At 38.1% G+C, this 22,195-nt stretch overlaps 1 protein-coding gene across 2 annotated transcripts in view; it reads right to left on the reverse strand.

Moving 5' to 3' along the window:
* The window catches only part of LOC136857589 (erlin-1), a 116,446-nt gene that overhangs the window by 11,632 nt on the left and 82,619 nt on the right, over nucleotides 1–22,195 (reverse strand). For both annotated transcript variants that reach the window (XR_011017562.1, XM_068225245.1), the window contains exons 6-7: nucleotides 15,624–15,775; nucleotides 15,369–15,550 (exon numbers count right to left, since the gene is read on the reverse strand). Coding sequence is in view for 1 of the 2 variants with exons in the window: in XM_068225245.1 (XP_068081346.1) it covers nucleotides 15,369–15,550; nucleotides 15,624–15,775 (334 nt within the window). In the remaining variant the exon portion in view is untranslated. The remainder of the gene's footprint in view (nucleotides 1–15,368; nucleotides 15,551–15,623; nucleotides 15,776–22,195) is intronic.

Below are 22,195 nucleotides of genomic sequence, written 5' to 3' on the forward strand. Positions count from 1 at the left end.
TCTGATTGCATTTTGATGCAAATCAGGTGATTATCGTCACAATTAAGTGATTTTCATTTGTCATATAAATGCATATTTTGGGTATTTTTTGCCATATGGTCATATTTTGAGCTATTTTAGTAGAAACATCATATTTCGGCGGTTTGACGACAGCTGTAGGTGTGCAAAATCATCTTCAACTTACCGAATGCGAACTGGTGTTCACAAAACTGCTTTTTGGTATCACGCTGTTGATACAAGTGGAATACACTTTGTATACAATGAAGGTCATAGACCTCACCCTAACCAACCCGCTGTACTCGGCAACCCAGTCTCCCAGGTAGAGACAGAAATAATCTGGAAAACCCGTTCCAGCAGTGAGCTAATAACTTCTGGTAATCGCTCACTTGTCTTTGTTCAGATATTAGAAACTCAACATCCTTTCACGTACACAAGCGTCAGTTTACAGTAAATCGTATCCCAGCACACATTCCAGTATGCCTAAGGAAAAGTCTTCTACTAGTGTTAAGTTACAAAGCTTTGTTAAGGAATTTGGAGAAGAACATTTCTGTACAAACGGTTTAGTTCTATTTTGCAAGTTGTGCGAAGTGAAAGTCGTGGCTGAAAAACGTTTTAATGTGCAACAACACTGTAACATGGCAAAACACAGCAACAATGTCAAACGACAACACGTCGATAAGAAGAGGCAGCAACTGATATTCGATAAGGCTGTTACATCTTCAGCGATGGACAGATGTTCGGATTTTTCAGCGGAACTTTGTGAGATGATGGTGTCTGCAAACATTCCTCTAAACAAGGTGAACAATCTCCATTTCAAGAATTTCCTGGAGAAATACACTAAAAAATATGTTCCTACAGAATCAACACTGTGAAAAAACAATTTATCGCATTGCTATGAAGATACTCTAAATCAACATGACACAGTGTAGCAGACAATAAGATTTAGATGTCTATTGATGAAACGACGGACAGTGCAGGTAGATATAAAGGGAATATAATTATAGGAACACTCCGTGCTGATTGCCCTGGGGATATTTTTCTACTAACCTCAGAAGTTTTGGAGAGAGTAAATCATTCAATGATTGCAATTCTTTTTGATAATACACTGAAAATTTTGTGGAAGGATGAAATTAAGTGGGAAAATGTTCTTCTCTTTGTTACTGATGCTGCTCCGTACATGGTGAAAGCTGCTGAAGGCCTCAAGCTGGTTTATCCAAGGATGATTCACGTCACTTGCCTTTTTCTTGCTAGTTGTTTTACGTTGCACCGACACAGATAGGTCTTATGGCGACGATGGGGCAGGAAAGAGCTAGGAGTGGGAAGGAAGCGGCCGTGGCCTTAATTAAGGTACAGCCCCAGCATTTGCCTGGTGTGAAAATGGGAAACCACGGAAAACCATTTTGAGGGCTGCCGACACTGGGGTTCGAACCTACTATCTCCCGAATACGTGATACCGGCCGCACTTAAGCGACTGCAGCTACCGAGCTTGGTGGGTCACTTGCCTTGCACATACTCTGCATAGGGTGGCAGAATAAATTCATGGAAATTTTCCTGAAGTCAATAAATTAATATCTAACGTTAAAACATTTTTTTTTTTGAAAGTACCACTGCGGGTTGCGACTTTTGAGGAGTTAGCTCCTTCGACACCACTCCCTCAATAGCCAGTTCTTACTAGGTGGGGGACGTGGCTCCATGCTGCCGCGTATTATTGCGAAAACTACTCCACTATCAAAAACATTGTTAACAGCTTCAACAAAGTTGATGCCTCTTCTATCAAGATTGTGCAGGAATTGTTTTCCAACAGTTTGTCAGAAAGTCTGGCATATATTAAGTTGAACTTTGGAATTATATAGAGTGCAATTATTCATTTAGAATCTGCTGGTTTAGAAATTCAGGCAAGTATTGACATTGTGAGAAGTGTTGAACTTTAAGTACAACAATCACATGGTTAGCTGGTGACAGTGTAAAACAGAAACTTTAAAATGTGATTAATGGAAATGATGGTTTTCACCATGTGTGCAAGATAAATGATGTTCTTAGAGGGGAAGGTACCAGTACACTTCAAGAAGAGTGCACACTGGACAGCAGTGATTTAACAATATTTAAATATGCACCAATAACATCTTGTGACGTAGATCTCTTCTTACAAGAATGTGTTAAGTGATAATCGGAGGTGTTAAGTGATAATCGGAGGTCTTTCGCGCCTGATGCTTTGAAAATGAACCTTGTCATACACTTCAGTTTCACCCGTGGAGAAGAATGAAAAGGGTATGTGAGTTTGCACTACAGGCTCTGACGCCCTACCATAATGTATTGAAAGACATCTACTTAATTTGTTTCTTGGTGCTCAATTTAAACTTTAACGTATTTGAATAATGTTAATGAAATCTGCGCTTAAACGTTCCAAAATACATTTTTTTTAAATAGATTGATCTCTAGTTTTCTCGTATTTCAAACCACCAATGCAGGGTGCAAACATGTTTTGACTTTTAAAAAGTGTGATTTCTCGTATTTCAAACCACCAATGCAGAGTGCAAACATGTTTTGACTTTTAAAATGTTATGCGATTGATAATCTTAGCGAACTTAGTACTCTATAGGTATCACAAAAGTTTGATAAGTGAATCAAGGATAATAGACTGTGAATAATTGCTGCACATGTACTGTATATTCAGAAAACTAATATTAAAGTAAGAATAAATAATTTAGCTAACAAATATGTATCAGAGGAATTGCCATTTCGATTTATGATTTATTTTAAAAATGGCCATATTTTGATTAAACATTTTCGGGTCATATTTTGTAATTTTTACGTCTAATTTTGTCACTTTTGAGGTCATGTTTTGTCAGTTTTGAGGTCATATTTGCCTGCTTATTTAGGCTACTTTTAGGTCTTAAACATCCGAGCCCTAGTAATTCAAACCATCTTAATATTTATCTGTTTTCAGTTGTTTTTATAGTGTTGTGAGTTTGACTATAAACTATGGAAAGATTTTTTAAATTGGCAAGTCCTAGTAAAAAGCAAAACCTTATTGAGGATAACACGGAAAGTGGTAATGAGGACACGAAATGCAAGTATAGAAAATACAATGATGGTTACCTAGATTTTAGTTTCACGTGAACTCTTGTGAACAATGAAGAGCGTCCACAGTGCATTTTGTTTTTCAAACTACTATCTGTTGAATGCACGCTGCCAAGCAAATTGAAGTGCCATTTAGAAAGTGTTCATAAGATTGACGTGGGCAAACCAGGAGAATATTTCTCTAGAAAGGTGAGTGAAATGAAAGAACAAAAATCGGCATTTTCTAAGTAGGCGAGAATCTCGAACAAAGCTCTTCTAGCATACTATAAGGTAGCTTACCGGGTAGCTAAATGTAAGAAGCCCCACATGATTGCAGAAGAACTCGGTGAAATGAAAGAACAAAAATCGGCATTTTCTAAGCAGGCGAGAATCTCGAACAAAGCTCTTCTAGCATACTATAAGGTAGCTTACTGGGTAGCTAAATGTAAGAAGCCCCACATGATTGCAGAAGAACTCATTTTACCGTGTGCTACCGATATGGTGTCGGCTATGTTTGGTGAGTCCATGGGAAAACAGCCTTATCCAATCCTTTGTCTGACATTACGATCATTGCACATGATGATTTTTTCTTTTCTTTTCTTTTTTTTTTTTTTTCCACATCTGAGCCCGTATTGTCAAAAAGTATCAACTTGTGAAAATCTTAACAACAAATGTTCCACTTTTACAATACTGTAATTGTCTTTATTAATAAGACTATATTAGACTATATTGGCGATACATATTTTGTCCTTCTTATGGGACATCTTCAGTCACACATGAAATTATTGGAAATATGGTAAGGACACATTAAAATGAGTGAATAAAATGTCTATGAATCTTGTCAATCTTGAATCTTAAAATAACATAAACATGAACTTGATGTGAACCATGAAGTCCATGTACAGTATTGCACAGGTTAAAATGTCGTTACATGCATGGAATTGCACAAATATAACACAACACGAGTGGCTAGGCGAATTAAATTAATCATAATCCTGTCACTGTGAACACATTGTACATGTTCTTGAATGTGTACAATAAATAGTGTAATATTCATGCCACGTTAAAATAGCTTCTTGTGATGAGTTGAAGAAAGGTGGATTTATGTTGAATGACGCAAGCTGAACTTGGCTGTGTTGTTGACAATATGAGCCTAAAAAGGAAAGAAATATGAATGAACTAAAATGAAAAAAATTCAATGTGGAATGTAAACTGTGTGCCTATTTGGTCACTCACCTCCCTGCCCGCTCCGTGTCGTCCAATTCACATCAAGTGTTGAAGCTAACCGAGTACAGTCCTCGAAGGTCATTGAGAACTGTCTTGGAGGGGAGGTTGTGGGGGAAGAGGTGTGGAGTAATGCATTATTTATATGCCTTCGTGTAAAGAATTTAATGATTATCTCCTCGAAAATTATATTGATGTATTCCAATATTTCATTCAGATTATAAGCCGGGTTGGTCAATGTTTTTAAAAATATTTTCAAAAATATTCAATAGATTCCCTTTCTTACTTAATAGGAGAATTTGAAGGTCTTGCTTTATGTCTGTGAATGTATGATTGGTATCAACCATATGAGAACACATTGCCGAGAATCTGCCGTATCTGTCAAGAATAAAATTATGGAGAAAGGACCCAAATTCAATTGGCCTGTTCAATTCAAACTCAAGGACGCAATCACAATCACGACAGAAGCTGAAAATGCAGTACAGAAATTATCAATCGAGAACCAAACTGAGACTAGATTTAATATTATGAACTTTCTAATTTAATAAGTAATAACAAAGTTGGAGTTCCTTCACATCACAACTAAATAATTTTATTGAAACAGAAAATTAAAGAGAATGATTTGATTTTGACTTAGGCAGACAAGGGGAATGTTACGGTTATTACGAGTAAAGAATCATACATACAGAAAACCGAAAGTTTTTTTTTTTACAGAGAATTCATTCAAAATTATAACAAAAAGACCCGACCAGCATTATCCAGAGAAACTTAAAGCAACTTATTAAACGATCTACTTTCATCCTCAATGAAAGGGAGTCTCAAAACATTAATATGAACCCGGGTATCCCCATGGCTAGGGCACTACTGAAAGTGCATAAAGAGAATATACCTATAAGACCTATCATCAATTTCAAAAATAGCCCTATATACAAGACATCTTAATTCATACACAACTTAAAAAAAATAATTATAGATTTGAGAGTAATACGTCTATTTAGAATTCCAAAGAATTCTGTGATTGTACCAAAGATTTAAACATGCAATCAGACTAGAAGATGTATTCATTTGGTGTCAAAAACATGTTCCCAAATATTCTGGTATCAACGATAAATCTTATAAAGAACAATCTACTCAAATATAGTAATTTAAGTAGGCAAGAGGTAGCGGATTTTATTAATATCTTGGGAGTTCGTTACTTCTAATAATTATTTCACCTTTAATGGTCAGATTTATAAACAGAAAGGTCTTCCCCATGGGCTTCGGGGATTATGGCGGAAATTTATATGTTCTCGAAAATAATAAAATAATAAAATAATAAAATAATAAAAATAATAAAAATTTTGGTTGAGATATGTACACAACATGTTTACAACAAATGATTACAGCATTACTAATGGAGAGGAGGTATTGGAACAATTAAATAATATGGATTCACAGATTAAGTTTTCTTTTGAAAGAGAATAATAAAGCATTAAATTTTCTTGATATTACTGTAGTGACTCCAATAAACTTAGATATAAAATATTTAGAAAACCCACTCAAATATTGAACGTAATCAGACATGATTCCATGCACCCGGCAGCACATACGAGGGCCTCCTTTTATAGTATGATTCATAGGGTTTATAGTATACCATGTCAGAAGTAGATTGTAAAAATGAATTGGATACTATTTATTTAATAGCTAAAAGTAACAGGTTCAACAGGCAGTTCGTGGACAAAATTATTAGCAAAGTCAAGAAGAAATTGTTTTCGACATTAACTAAAGGTACTAAAAAGAAAGAAGACAGTTATGCCCTTTTTGCCTGCAGTCATAGTAAAATCTATGAAATTACAAATGTTTTCAAGAAACTTAATACAGTATGAAAGTTTTTTCAAGAAAACCAACAACAATGCTCATCTTTTTTGCAATCAATAAACTATTAATAACGTCAATAACAAATTTCACTGGGCGAGTTGGTTGTGTGGTTAGGGGCGTGCGGCTGTGTGCTTGCATCCAGGAGATAGTGGGTTCGAATCCCATTGTCGGCAGCCCTGAACATGGTTTTCCGTGGTTTCCCATTTTCACACCAGGCAAATGCTGGGGGCTGCACCTTAATTAAGGCCACGGCCGCTTCCTTCCAACTCCTAGGCCTTTCTATCCCATCGTCGCCATAAGACCTACCTGTGTTGGTGCAACGTCAAGCCGCTAGCAAAAGAATAAAACCAAGTTCCAGCAATGTCCCGCAAGTTACATCGGACAGACAGGCTGCAATTTTACCATGAGGTATAAGGAACATGTTAATGCGTCGAAATATGGCAGATTCCCGGCAATGGGTTCTCATATGTTTGATACCAATCATACGTAGGTGTCGATCAAATATAAATGGGATTTTTGTTCCTGAACATACAACAGTTGGTAGGACTGACCCTGCACTTCTGCTATGCTTAGGCAGGACCATCAGGAGTGGGGAGAGAGTGCTATTAGATATTTCCCTCTGTTTCGTCAGTAACGCTCGCGATGTCAGAGCAACAGGTGCACCCCTCCACTGTACAACACATAATTATAAAATTTCTTGCTCGTGAAGGAGTTACAGCTGCGGAAATATGCCAGAGACTGACTGCACAGTTCGGTGATCAAACATTGTCAAGGACGCATGTGTTTGCCTCGCATAAAAAGTTTAAGGACGAGAACGTGTGGAAAATCAGCAACACGATCGCCGTCCTCGGACCAGGATTACAGGCATTGTTGGATGCGCTTGAGAACGGTTGGCTGTTGAGAGAGCTCTTGCATTATTGTAGTGATAAAGTAGTGAAAACCTATCGAAATAGCTAAATTTTGTGTACATCTGATTCATTTAGTGCTGTTTATATAGTGGTGTTTAGTGCTTGTTGGTAGAAATTGGGAGTAGTGATATTTATTTAAATTTTGTAACAAGTAATTCAGTTGGAAGGAGATTGCAGGCTAAGGGCTCTATTCAGGATCAGAATTCAGGACAGGTGTCTGTGCGAAATCGGTACGAGTCACTCCAGGTAGAACAACAGAGGGAAGATGAGGGACAGGGAACTGTTGAGATGTGTGGAAGTAGGAGGAAGGGAAAAGGTAGGAAAGGAAAATGTAGAGTAGAGGATAGGAAAAGACAGGTGGAACAGGGTCATGGGAAGGAGAAAAGGGAGGAGGAAGTAGCCCCTGCAGCTATCAGGAATGATAGGGCTGACCAGGAGGGGAGGGGATCAAATGAGGTGGGTAGGGTTGAGGCTCTGGTCATGGGCGATTCCATTGTTAGACACGTGGGGAAAGTGTGTGGAGGAAAGGGTACCAGGGTAGAGTGTTATCCAGGAATTAGGTTGAGGCAGATGTTGAGGAAAGTAGAAGAGAGGGAGGAGGGGAAGGAGAAGGTGGTAGTGTTTCACGTTGGTACCAACAACGTAAGGCAAGCTGATATAAGTACCAACATAGTTGGAGATGTGTGGGATCTGGTAAATGCAGCACGGGTGTAGTTTAAGAAAGTGGAGATTGTTATTAGTGGAATACTGTGTAGAAGGGATACTGACTGGAGGGTGATTGGGGATTTTTTTTTTTTTTGCTAGTTGCTTTACGTCGCGCCGACACAGATAGGTCTTATGGCGACGATGGGACAGGGAGGGGCTAGGAGTGGGAAGGAAGCGGCCGTGGCCTTAATTAAGGTACAGCCCCAGCATTTGCCTGGTGTGATAAAAGGGAAACCACGGAAAACCAGCTTCAGGGCTGCCGACAGTGGGGTTCGAACCTACTATCTCCCGAATACTGGATACTGGCCGCACTTAAGCGACTGCAGCTATCGAGCTCGGAGATTGGGGATTTAAATGAGACTATGGAGTGGGTATGTGGGAAACTGGGAGTGAAATTTCTAGATCCTAATGGGTGGGTAGGAGATAGGGATCTGCGCTCAGATGGCCTTCATTTAAACCGCAGTGGTACGTATAAGTTAGGAAATTAATTTGGAAGGGTAATAGGGAGGTACATTCAGGGAAACGGGATGGCCTAGGGAGCGGTGATAAGGGAACAGGGAACTGGAAATCAAGTAGGGATGACATAAAATTGTTAGTGTTGAACTGTAGAAGTATTGTAAGGAAAGGAATAGAATTAAGTGATTTAATAGATATATATTTACCAGATATTGTAATAGGAGTTGAATCATGGCTGAGAAATGATATAATGGATGCAGAAATTTTCTCACGGCACTGGAGTGTGTATCGTAGAGATAGGATAGGAAGGGTGGGAGGGGGAGTGTTCATTCTGGTGAAAGAAGAACTTGTAAGCTACGAAAAAGTTAAAGATGAGACACATGAAATTCTAGGTGTAAGGCTCATTTCTAAAGATAATAGGCAACTTGATATATTTGGAGTGTACAGATCGGGAAAGGGTAGCACTGACGCGGATTCGGAATTATTTGATAGGATAGTCAGCTATGTGGGAAACGACATGGAAAGAAATGTGATTGTAGCGGGAGATCTGAATTTGCCAGATGTCAATTGGGAAGGAAATGCGAACGACAGGAAGCATGACCAACAAATGGCAAATAATTTAATATGGGAAGGACAGCTGATTCAGAAAGTGATGGAACCAACCGGAGGGAAAAATATCCTGGATGTCGTGCTGATAAAAACAGATGAGCTCTATAGGGAAACTGAAGTAATAGATGGTATTAGTGATCATGAAGCTGTTTTTGTGGTAGTTCAAAATAAATGTGATAGAAAGGAAGGTCTTAAAAGTAGGACTGTTAGGCAGTACCATATGGCTGATAAAGCAGGCATGAGGCAGTTTCTGAAAAGTAACTATGATAGGTGGAAAACGGTGAATAAAAATGTAAACATTCTCTGGGATGGGTTTAAGGAAATTGTTGAGGAATGCGAAAACAGGTTTGTACCATTAAGGGTGGTGAGGAATGGTAAAGACCCACCTTATTATAATAGAGAAATAAAGAGACTAAGAAGGAGGTGCAGACTGGAAAGAAATAGAGTTAGAAATGGCTGTGGAAGTAAGGAGAAATTGAAAGAACTTACTAGAAAATTGAATCTAGCAAAGAAGGCAGCTAAGGATAACATGATGGCAAGCATAATTGGCAGTCATACGAATTTTAGTGAAAAATGGAAGGGTATGTATAGGTATTTTAAGGGAGAAACAGGTTCCAAGAAGGAAATTCCAGGAATAATTAATGAACAAGGGGAGTGTGTATGTGAGGATCTTCAAAAGGCAGAAGTATTCAGTCAGCAGTATGTAAAGATTGTTGGTTACAAGGATAATGTCGAGATAGAGGAGGAGACTAAGGCCAAAGAAGTAATAAAATTTACATATGATAACAATGACATTTACAATAAGATACAAAAGTTGAAAACTAGAAAAGCGGCTGGAATTGATCAGATTTCTGGGGATATACTAAAGACAATGGGTTGGGATATAGTACCATATCTGAAGTACTTATTTGATTATTGTTTGGTCGGAGGAGCTATACCAGATGAATGGAGAGTTGCTATAATAGCTCCTGTGTATAAAGGAAAGGGTGATAGACATAAAGCTGAAAATTACAGGCCAGTAAGTTTGACATGCATTGTATGTAAGCTATGGGAAGGCATTCTTTCTGATTATATTAGACATGTTTGTGAAATTAATAACTGGTTTGATAGAAGGCAATTCGGTTTTAGGAAAGGTTATTCCACTGAAGCTCAACTTGTAGGATTCCAGCAAGATATAGCAGATATCTTGGATTCTGGAGGTCAAATGGACTGTATCGCGATTGACCTGTCTAAAGCATTTGATGGGGTGGATCATGGGAGACTACTGGCAAAAATGAGTGCAATTGGACTAGACAAGAGAGTGACTGAATGGGTTGCTGTATTTCTAGAAAATAGATCTCAGAGAATTAGAGTAGGTGAAGCTTTATCTGACCCTGTAATAATTAAGAGGGGAATTCCTCAAGGCAGTATTATTGGACCTTTATGTTTTCTTATATACTGTATATAAATGATATGAGTAACGGAGTGGAATCGGAGGTAAGGCTTTTTGCGGATGATGTTATTCTCTATAGAGTGATAAGTTACAAGATTGTGAGCAACTGCAACGTGACCTCGAAAATGTTGTGAGATGGACAGCAGGCAATGGTATGTTGATAAACGGGGTTAAAAGTCAGGTTGTGTGTTTCACAAATAGGAAAAGTCCTCACAGTTTTAATTACTACGTTGATGGGGTGAAAGTTCCTTAAGTTCCTTAAATATCTAGGTGTTAATATAAGGAAAAATCTTCATTGGGGTAATCACATAAATGGGATTGTAAATAAAGGGTACAGATCTCTGCACATGGTTATGAGGGTGTTTAGGGGTTGTAGTAAGGATGTAAAGGAGAGTGCATATAAGTCTCTGGTAAGACCCCAACTAGAGTATGGTTCCAGTGTATGGGACCCTCACCAGGATTACCTAATTCAAGAACTGGAAAAAATCCTAAGAAAAGCAGCTCAATTTGTTCTGGGTGACTTCCGACAAAAGAGTAGCGTTACAAAAATGTTGCAATGTTTGGGTTGGGAAGAATTGAGAGAAAGAAGAAGAGCTGCTCGACTAAGGGGTATGTTAATAATACCAATATAAATGGTCCGTTATTGGACATTATAAATTTTCCAGCTAACTCATTCCTGGTTGCCAGCGTTTCGCCCTCGTGTGCTAGGGTGGGCTCATCAGTTGGTACCTAGCACACCTACCAATACGCTGGCTAGTGCATACCGTAGAGGCCTCTGCATAGGCTACTTGCAGCCACCGGCAGTGCCAATGCACTAAGAGACTTTGTCTCATTACCAAAAATGGTCCAATAACGGACCATTTATATTGGTATTATAAATTCACTGATTCGGGACAAATGTTTCAGATTCCCTATGGGAATCAACATATATATCATCTGATGGCCAAGCAGGCATCAATTTTTGGTAATGAGACAAAGTCTCTTAGTGCATTGGCACTGCCGGTGGCTGCAAGTAGCCTACGCAGAGGCCTCTGCAGTATGCACTAGCCAGCGTATTGGTAGGTGTGCTAGGTACCAACTGATGAGCCCACCCTAGCACACGAGGGCGAAACGCTGGCAACCAGGAATGAGTTAGCTGGAAAATTTATAATGTCCAATAACGGACCATTTATATTGGTATTATAAATTCACTCATTCGGGACAAATGTTTCAGATTCCCTATGGGAATCAGCATATATATCATCATAAGTGGTATGTTCCGAGCTGTCAGCGGAGAGATGGCGTGGAATGACATTAGTAGACCAATAAGTTTGAATGGCGTTTATAAAAGTAGGAAGGATCACAATATGAAGATAAAGTTGGAATTCAAGAGGACAAACTGGGGAAAATATTCATTTATAGGAAGGGGAGGTAGGGATTGGAATAACTTACCAAGGGAGATGTTCAATAAATTTCCAATTTCTTTGAAATCATTTAGGAAAAGGCTAGGAAAGCAACAGATAGGGAATCTGCCATCTGGGCGACTGCCCTAAATGCAGATCAGTATTGATTGATTGATACAGACGAAAACATCTGTGCGGTTAAAGACATTATTGATGACTGACGGGTGACAGTATTAGAAATTGCAGAACAAGTTGGAATCAGTTATGGGAGCTATCAAGCAATCATCACAAATGACCTACTGTTCCATAAAGTGTGCTACATATGGGTCCCTCGCCTTTTGACCGAAAATATGAAGTTGAAACGTTTGGAGGTCTATCAGAGGCTTACAGCAAGGTTTCATCATCCTCCTTACAGTCCGGACTTATCGCCCTGCGATTTCCATTTGTTCGGACCGCTTAAAGAAGCTCTAAGAGGGCAACGATTTGAAGATGACAAGTGTGGAAGACTTCGTGCACAACTGGCTGGTGACACGACCCTGTTCTTTTTACGATGAGGGCATCAAAAAGCTGCCCATACGCTGGGACAAATGCATTTCCAAAGCAGGAAACTATGTGGAAAAATAAATTGTGATTGCCTTGTGTTTTCCAATAAGTGAATTTAAATAAAAAATAAAATCCTGTTTATATTTGATCCCTTCTCGTACATTCACAGACATAAGGCAAGACCTTCAAATTCTCTAATTAAGTAAGAAAGGGAATCTATTGAATATTTTTGAAAACATTTTTATAAACACTGATCAAAAATGAAATATGGAAAGAAATCAATATACTTTTCGAGGAGATAAATTCTCTACACGAAGGCGCGTAAGTAATGCATTACCCCACTGCTCCCCCCCCGCCCCCAACATCAAACTTCCCACAACCTCCCCTCCAAGTCAGTTCTCAACGACCTTCAAGGACTGCACTCAGTTAGCTTCAACACTTGATGTGAATTGAACGGCACGGGAAGGGCAGCAAGAAGGTCACACCACGTCACAAGATTCATAGACGTTTTATTCACTTTTGAATGTGTCCTTACCATATTTCCAATGAAGTTATGTGTGACTGAAGATGTCCCATGAGAAGGACGAAACATGTATCACCAATACAGTTTAATGTAGTCTTATTAATGAAGACGATTACAGTATTGTAAAGGTGGAACATTTGTTGTTAAGATTTTCACAAGTTGATGACAGTATGATCAGTAGTCAAATTCAAGATTTAGGAGAGGATCTTCATGAACAGATTATAGAAAAAATGAGGGGGTTGGACTTTAGTTTTCAGCTTGATGAGGCCTCTGCAATAGAGAAGTTCATTTAGTATGTTACGTGAAATTTGTTGATAATAAAACAAACATAATGGTAGATGATCTTTTCTATCATGAGGTAAGTGCAGGTATGGCAGGCAAAGATTTGTCTTAAATTGTGGACAACTTCATAGTTGAAAATGAAATAGACTGGACTCATTGTATTGGTGTGTGCACCGATGGTGGCCGTTCAATGTTGAGCCGTTACAGTGGCCTACAAGTACTCATGCATGGCAAAGCTCCTGATGCAGTTTGGACCCATAGAGAAGTATTTGCTTCAGAACATTTGAGCGTTGATTTGATTCAAGTCAATAAATATGGTGAACTTCATTAAAACTCAACCTCTTACAGCTCGATTTTTCAGTAAAAAGTTCCTAGATATGGGGGCTGAGAGTACTTCTCTCATATTTTATAGTAGCACTCAATGGCTTTCCAGAGGAAATGCATTATAGCGCGTTTTTGAACTTAGGCAGGAAATCTATTCTCATCTAGAAGAAGAAAACCATGCCAGTGCTAAGTGCTTTCTGGAAACTGACTTTCTGTCAAAAGTTGCATATTTAAGTAATCTTTCTACAAAATTGAACTCGCTGAACAAGTCTCTGAAAGGAAGTGCAACCCATTTGATTCAACTTATTGACAAAGTTTTGGCCTTCAAAAAGAAGCTGCTTCTTTAGAAGAGGAAAATCAATGAAGGAGGAGAAATGGACTACTTCCCATGCTTCCAGCGTTTCATAACAGAAAATGAAATAGACTTTACTACAGATATTGTTTCCATAATTGTAGGACACTTATCTCAACTCAGTGTTTATTTTGAAACATACTTTTCTGAAAACTGTGACAAGTATCAGTGGGTTCAAAATCCTTTCTGTAGTGATGCTCTTTCGGACTTCAGTACTAAAAGAAGAGGAAGAACTGATAGAACTTTCATCAGATTCTTCACTGAAAGTGAACTTTCCGTGCATTGCATTGCCAAAATTTTGGTATTCTGTAAGACAGGAGTTTCCAAGCTTGAGCAAGAGAGCACTGAAGATACTGATTCCTTTTGCAACCTCATATCCCTGCGAGTGCAGGTTTTCAGCAGTGGCTATTATAAAAACTAAGTACAAATCAAGACTGTGTGTAGAGAAGGAAATGAGAGTACCGTACGCACACCTTTCAGTGATACATGCATACCCTAGTGCTGAATCGGTCGACCTCGGTTATCTTCGAAATTCGTATTGGCAACCTTTGAAACACAAACTATGAATCGCTTATGCATTGCTGTGCAACATCTGGCGTACACTTTACGTACTAGTACTGTTGTTGTTTACACAACAAAGCCAAACTACAGAATTCATGCTAGGAACACGATTCGCATCGAGAAATGTTATATAATGTTAAATAATGTATGTGTGACACTGTTGTTGGCGTAAGATAATAAATGTTTAGAAAATTCACATCGATCGATCATATTATCGATTCAATTCAGATTTCATTTCCATTCAGTTGGCAGTATAACCGGAACTGGGAGACCTCCCTTCTTACTCCTCAGCCCCGTACAAAGTAATATCGCTAAAAGATGCTCGGACTATAGTTGTATCTCAATTAGTGCCAAGATTTGGCAAGCTGTGTAACAAGCAAGCAAGCACAGGGTTTACACTGATAAAAGTTTCTGCAGTGAAAATGTACTTTATCCATAATATTTTGCTTTATATAATATTCCTTTCATTTTAGTTATAGTCTTCAATTTTTAAAAACAACAGAAAGAGAACATTATCTGTTCTGATTTTTTATAACTTAATGGGTTTTTCATATTGTACTCCGTTTGTACGAGTTTTTTTACTTGTACGTTGGTTAGTATATTTTTTTCTCAGATTCTTAGAGTAAATGTCAAGTTTTCACTGGGTATCCCACAGGGGAGCCGCAGAATCATTGCTGTTGGTCAGGGAAGCCATGGTCTTGAAAAGGTTGAAAACCATTGACCTATACAATCAATTGCTCAAATGCCTCTCGGTAGGATAAATTCAACTTTTTTTAGCGCCAGCCAGAGTGCATATAAACAGGTGGTGATTACTGCTTTAAGAGGAAGTGCAACTGAGCAACCATTCTCGGGCATATGAAACAATCCTATACATTAGGCCTTGATGATCAAAAAAAAGTATCTGCACAATAATATAATATCAATTGTTCAAATGCCTTTCAGTAGGAGGACATATAAACTGATCCTCTCCATTAGGTCTTGGTGATGAAGTTTTGCCAGAGAGAGAGGCTCAAATAGTGATTTAAAGGAAAGAGCACTCTTGTAGCAGCAAGCACATAGGATTATATCATTTGATAAACCACTAGTTCATAGATATTTAAAAAACCTAAAAAGTGGGGATATAATGAAAATGAAGAAATAACTAACATACCTTCAATTTGTGACATCCTCTGAAATGATTCTTTTTCCATAATTTTCTGATCAAATTGAATCTTAGAAACCAAAGCTTCTTTCTCAGCTTCAATAATGGCCTTCTTTCGCTCTGTCTCTGCATCTTTTTCCACCAGTTTTTGATGTTGAGTTGATATCAGCAACTTAGTTTTTTCTGCTTCCCTACACAGCAAATTTTCTATGAATTACATTTCAATGAGAAAGTATAATTTTTTACCTAAATGACAGTACTTACATAAGTTCATAGTTTTTACGAATTGCTTCAGGTATTTTTGGTTTTGTAACACGGACAGCTTGGATAAACAGACCAGGAGCCATTTCGTTCAAATCCTTCTGCAGAGCAACTTTCAAGTTCTCATCAATTTGATCAAAAAGATCAATGTACACCTGAAACAATGCCCAAATATAACCAATTAAGGATCAAGTTAAATGGCACTTTGAACAGTAGCTAGACAGAAATGGATTTTATCAAATCTGAGTGTTCAGAAAACATATCACTACAAGGGCAAATGCTTTATTTACTTGCACAATTTTTGCAATGCAATAAAACTTTGATTTTACAATCTATTAGCTTCATTATGCATATTGATTCCAATGATCACAATTTTTTGTATAATAGAAAAGTTTGTCACTTTAAACGGATTACAAGAACTCTTACCATGGCTGCTCTGAATTCTTTCATGGCTATTAATAACTCCTTTTGTTTTCACCACATTGGGCCGATGACCTAGATATTAGGCCCTTTTAAAACAACAAGCATCATCATCATCATCATCATCATCATCATCATCATCATCATCATGTTTTCACCACTATCAAATATGTACACCATATTCTCTCTCCGTAGCTCGATTCCCAATTTCTTTCACATACAGAATCACGTGAACTTCAAAACCAGCCCTATAACTGTTGTGTGTTCTGGCAGTCACTCGTAGATTACTCATTTTTGTCACAGAACACAGTGGTAAATATAAGAATGGTGGGGTGTCAGCAACTGACCACCAAACAAGTTTTTCTTACTGGAATTTTTTTAAATGCCTTTGTGACTTTAATTGCTGTGATGTATACACTCACAAAAATCAGCTTTCGGGGACATTTCATTGTTGAGTTATAGCGATTGTTACTAGTAAATGTGAATATTGGATTTGTTCCCTTGAAGTTTTCAATTAATCCAAGCTATTTAAAAATGCAAACATTTCTAGAGAAAAAGTTATTAAAAATATGTGCTTCAAAGTTTTATGATTGCAAATATAAAGATAGGAACTTTCCACCTAATCAATACACTTATTTATTATAAGGTACTTAAAATATTTTTACATAACAGTACCGGTTTCGACCCTATGTAAGGGTCATCTTTAACAGCTGAAGAACCTTCGTCTTAATAAAAACAATATATAATATTAAAACATTACTTACACGAATTATGAATGACTAATGCTAAATTACAATGATGTGTTGTGGTAATAAAATATGCTTGAAAGAGTAGTTTGAAAGTTTAAAATATTTACCAGTTCTTTATGACACTGATCTTGATGTTTACTCATACACTCATTCATTCAATTGTAGTGTTACAATGTTGACACACTTATTTCAAATTAAAAATGTCTTCATGCTGAGTTAAAAGGTATTGTATTTTATAAAATCTGTGTCAATAGGAGGTTAGGTGAAAAATAATCATGTATCTTGATGAGCTTGTGCAATGAGGCAGGCACGAGTCGCGCGTTTTGAACAATAAATTTAAGATCTTCTTATGCTTGGCTCAGTTGTTGGGTTTGATGTCCCATTAACTAAGGTGCGAATGTTCCCCTCTTCAATGTACGACGTGCTCCCGACAAGCACACGCTGACAGGCCAAGACAGCAAATTATCTGACGCAGTCCAACAGAATGCGATTATGAAGAGGGGAACATTCGCACCTTAGTTAATGGGACATCAAACCCAACAACTTGTCCCTGAGCCAAGCATAAGAAGATCTTAAATTTATTGTTCAAAACATGCGACTCGCACCTGTCTCATCGCACAAGCTTGTCAAGATACATGATTATTTATTATCAAACCTCCTCTTGATGCAGATTTTATAAAATACAGTACCTTTTAACTCAGCATTAAGACTTTTTAATTTAAAATAAGTGTGTCAACATTGTAACACTGCAATTGAATGAATGAGTATATAAGTGACATCAAGATCAGTGTCATAACAAACTGGTGAACATTATAGACTTTCAAACTATTCTTTTAAGCATATTTTATTACTTCAACACATTGTAATTTAGCATTAGTCATTTGTAATTAGCATAAGTAATGTTTTAATATTATATGTTGCTTTTATGAAGACAAAGGTTCTTCAGCAGCTGAAGATGACCCATACACAGGGTCGAAACCAGTACTGTTATGTACAAATAAAGTATCTTATAATAAATAAATGTATTGATTAGGTGGAAAGTTCCTATCTTTATATTTGTGATCATAAAATCTTGAAGCACATATTTTTAATTTCTCTAGAAATGTTTGCATTTTTAAATAGCTTGGATTAACTTCAAGGGAAGAAATCCCATATTCACATTTACTGGTAACAATCGCTATAACTCAACAATGAAATGTCCCCGAAAGCTGATTTTTGTGAGAATGTGTACAAAACAGCAATTAAAGTCACAAAGGCATTAAAAAACTTTCAGTAAAAAAAACTTGTTTGGGGGTCAGTTGCTGACACCCCAATGCGCGTAAGCCTTGACATCACCACTGGACCCGTCTGCCCCTTCAAGCCGCACCACCCAGGGTTGAGCTTAAGTGCAATGGCCGGCCCCCTCTCTATATGCACGTGGTGGTGCGGCTATCAAATGGAAATTACGAGAACAATTAACCTGGAGTCTTCCACCTCGCAAGGTTTCTGGATGCATCCAAACTCCGGACTATTCTGGAACTAATAGCCCAGGTGTATACAAGTCAGGAACGACCTGCGGGTATGGTTGGCTTGTGAGTTCAATGTGAATTAGTCGAGCCGAGACGGTGCAAAGAGTGCAGTCAATCTGAGTGGGGGTTACAGCCTGAGCCGAGTGTATTAGTCTGTTGGAGTGTCCGCCTGTTGGAGCTGAGGACTTGTTCTGTATGCCTGTCATCATGTGTGTGTCTCTTGGGCTGCAAGAAGATGGGAAAGAAAAGTTGAAAGAAAAGTGTGAGCGAATGTTTTGAGGAATATGCTGCACAAAGACTGAATGAAACACAATTGATGAAGAGTGGACAGTTGTGAAGAATGACATCAGTAGGTCTGTTGAAGAAAAGTTAGGAAGAAAGGTAAGATCAAGTAAGAATAAGTGGATAACTCGGGAGATATTAGACCAGACTAATGGTGAAAATACAAGAATGGAGGAACAAGGAGGGCAGAAATGAATACAGGCGATTAAAGAATGAAATACCAGTAGACAGAAAGTGCAAGTCAGCTAAGGAAGAATGGCTGGAGGAGAAGTGGAAGGATGTTGAAGATTGTATGGTTGTAGGAAAGACAGATGCTGCATACAGAAAAATCAAGGAAACCTTTGGACAAAGGAAAAATATGTATATGAACATTAAGAGCTCAGATGGAAAACCACATCTAGGGAAAGAAAGAGAAGGCAGAAAAATGGTACCAACATATTAAACAATTGCAAGAAGGAAAAGAAATAGATAAGTTTCTGGAACAAGAAGCTGTTGATGCTGATGAAATGGGAGACCCAATTTTGAGGTCAGAATTCAACAGAGCTTTGAGGGACATAAATAGGAACAAGGTACCTGGAATTGATGACATACTCTCAGAATTACTGTCACCTTAGGAGAAACCAGCATGGAAAGGTAATTCCATTTAGCGTGCAAGATGTATGATACAATAGAAGTGCTATCCGATTTGAGATAGAGTGTTATTTTACCTATTCCCACGAAATCAGGTGCTGACAAGTGCAAAAACTACTGCACCATTAGTTTAGTATCTCACACATGCAAAATTTTAACACGTATTATTTACAGAAGAATGGAAAGAGCTTGTTGTTCCTTGTTGTTTAAAGGGGCATAACATCTAGGTCATCAGCCAGAATGGAAAGACAAGTTGAAGCGGAGTTGTGAGAAGATCAGTTTGGCTTCAGAAGAAATGTAGGAACACATGAAGGAATGCTGACTTTATATCTGATCTTACAGGATCGAATTAAGAAAGATAAGCGTACGTACATGGCATTCATAGATCTAGAAAACGCATTCGATAATGTTGATTGGACCAAGCTCTTGAGATTGTGAAGGTGATCGGGATCAGATATCAAGAAAGAAGAATTATCTTCAATGTAGAATGTCCCCTCTCCTTTTCAATGTTTACATATAACTGGCAATAAAGGAAATCAAAGAGGAATTTGGAAAAGGAATCGCAATCCAAGGAGAGGAAATTAAAACCCCGAGATTTGCCGATGTATTGTTATTCTATCCGAGTATGCAAGAAGATCTGGAGAAATTGCTGAATGGTATGGACATGTCTTGGAGAAGGAGTACAAGAAAATAAATACATCCAAAAACAAAGGCAACGAAGTGCAGTCACATGAAGTCTGGTGATGCAGGAAATGATGATGAAACCCTACAACCTGTTTTCCAGACAATGATCAGGTCAGGGATGGGATGAATGAAGCCCCAAACTTGTGACGAGGATAAGAATTGTGCCAGCTTCTGAGGCCTGTCGCACTCCTCTGGGGCAATGATTAACGACTGACAGATGAAATGAAATTATAGTGGAGTGTGTTGCTGGAATGAAAGATGACAGGGAAAACCGGAGTACCCGGAGAAAAACCTGTCCCGCCTCCGCTTTGTCCAGCACAAATCTCACATGGAGTAACCGGAATTTGAACCACGGTATCCAACGGTTAGAGGCTGGTGTGCTGCCGCCTGAGTCAGGGAGGCTACTGATGCAGGAAATATTAGATTTAGAAAAATGAACTCTTAAAGTATACAAATATTGTTACTTGGGTAGCAGAATAACTAATGATGGCAGAAGTACGGAGGACATAAAATGCAGACCATCACAAGCAAGGAAGGTCTTTTGTAAGAAAATAAATTTGCTTATTTCAAAGAGTGATATAGGAATTAGACTTTTTTGAAGACTTCCGTCTGGAGAGTGGCACTGTAAGGAAGTGAAACATGGATGATAATTAGCTCAGAAATAAAGAGAATAGAAGCTTTTGAAATGTGGTGTTACAGAAGAATACTGATGGTGAGATGGGTAGATCAAATCATAATTGAAGAGGAGAATGATTTGGCAAAATTTGACCAGAAGATCAGACAGAATGATAGGGCACATCTTAAGACACACAGGCCTTGTTCAGTTAGTTTTTGAGGGAAATGTAGGCAGTAAAAACGGCACGGCTAGACCAAAGTATGAATGTGACAAACGGATTAGAGCAGATGTAGGATATAGTAGTTACATAGAAATGAAAAGGTTACAATACGATGGAGTGGCATGTAGAGCTGCAACAAACCAGTCTATGGAGTCCAAACAACAACAAAATAACTCAGAGACAATATTCTCAGCACCTCGGTATCTCTAGAAATTGTAAAGAAGCTTGTGGTATGTAAAACCAATAACATTTTACGAGAATTAAATCACGGTCCTTCTGAATCAAAGGCCAATACACTGACCATTCAACCAAGGTTACATTCATGGGGAAATATCAAAAAATATTGAATATCTTGTATATATAATTTCCATTTATTTTGGAAAGACCTCCTGTATTTACAGGCTGCCGCTAAGAACAAGGTAAAACATATCAATTTTATGTACATATGTATTAATAAAAGAACATTCAAAATTAGCTGTGGAGGTGGTGCCTCATGATCTTGATGGAGGCTCGGAGGACGAGGGTCGCGATTTCCGGGATGAGCTTCATTGGGAGTTGGAATCGCTTCCATGTGGCGACCAAGTGACGAGGTATGGTACCGCGTGCTCCGACCATTATCCCTATTATTTCAATTTCCTGAAGGTGGTATTTGGATTTGTAGTAAGGGATAGTTGGTTTGTATTTGTTAATCTTTTCTAGATTAACCTCCTCTGTATATTAAATGTTCATTCTACAACATCTCTCAAGGCTATTTTTTGCCTTCTAATAAATCTATGTACACAAAACTGGAATTGTGATCCTATTCTTAATTGGATCTATATACTTTATCACTGTTAATATATCTTCTGTTTACAATTCTAAATAACTGAACTAAAGATATAGAAACTATACTCCAGCTTGAATTATATCGTATCTAGTCCAGCCCAATCCAATAGTATGGACTGCATTTCACTAGACTGATACACAGCCCAAATCCAGCTTTAGTGAGATACAGGGTGCACAATACACTGTCTTTTCTGGTCTGGGCTAGACAAATTTACCGAGCAAGTAGCCATGTGGTTTGAGTCGCATACCAATCAGCTTGCATTTGGGAGACAGTCAGTTCAAATCTCATTGTCGTCAGCCCTGAAGATGGTTTCTCCATGATTTCCCATTTTCACACCAGGCAAATGCTGGGTCTGTATCTTAACTAAGACCACGGCCGCTTCCTTCCCACTCCTAGCCTTTTCCTATCCCATTGTCAACATAAGACCTTTCTGTATTAGTGCGACATAAAGCAGACTGAAGGAAGAAAAAAAGAGACTTTCAAGGGTCTTCTCAGTCTTGGCTTTGAAAATATGAAAGTGACTCAGATATGAGTGTTGTTAGTTAACATTTTCAACAGAGCCAGACCCTGTGATGAATGGTTCAGAGGATTGGATGGTGCATGAATTTCAGTGGGCTTAGCAAACTAATATGTAACAACA

This window comes from Anabrus simplex, chromosome 1 (assembly GCF_040414725.1).
Source record: "Anabrus simplex isolate iqAnaSimp1 chromosome 1, ASM4041472v1, whole genome shotgun sequence".
In the NCBI taxonomy this organism is placed as follows: domain Eukaryota; kingdom Metazoa; phylum Arthropoda; class Insecta; order Orthoptera; family Tettigoniidae; genus Anabrus; species Anabrus simplex.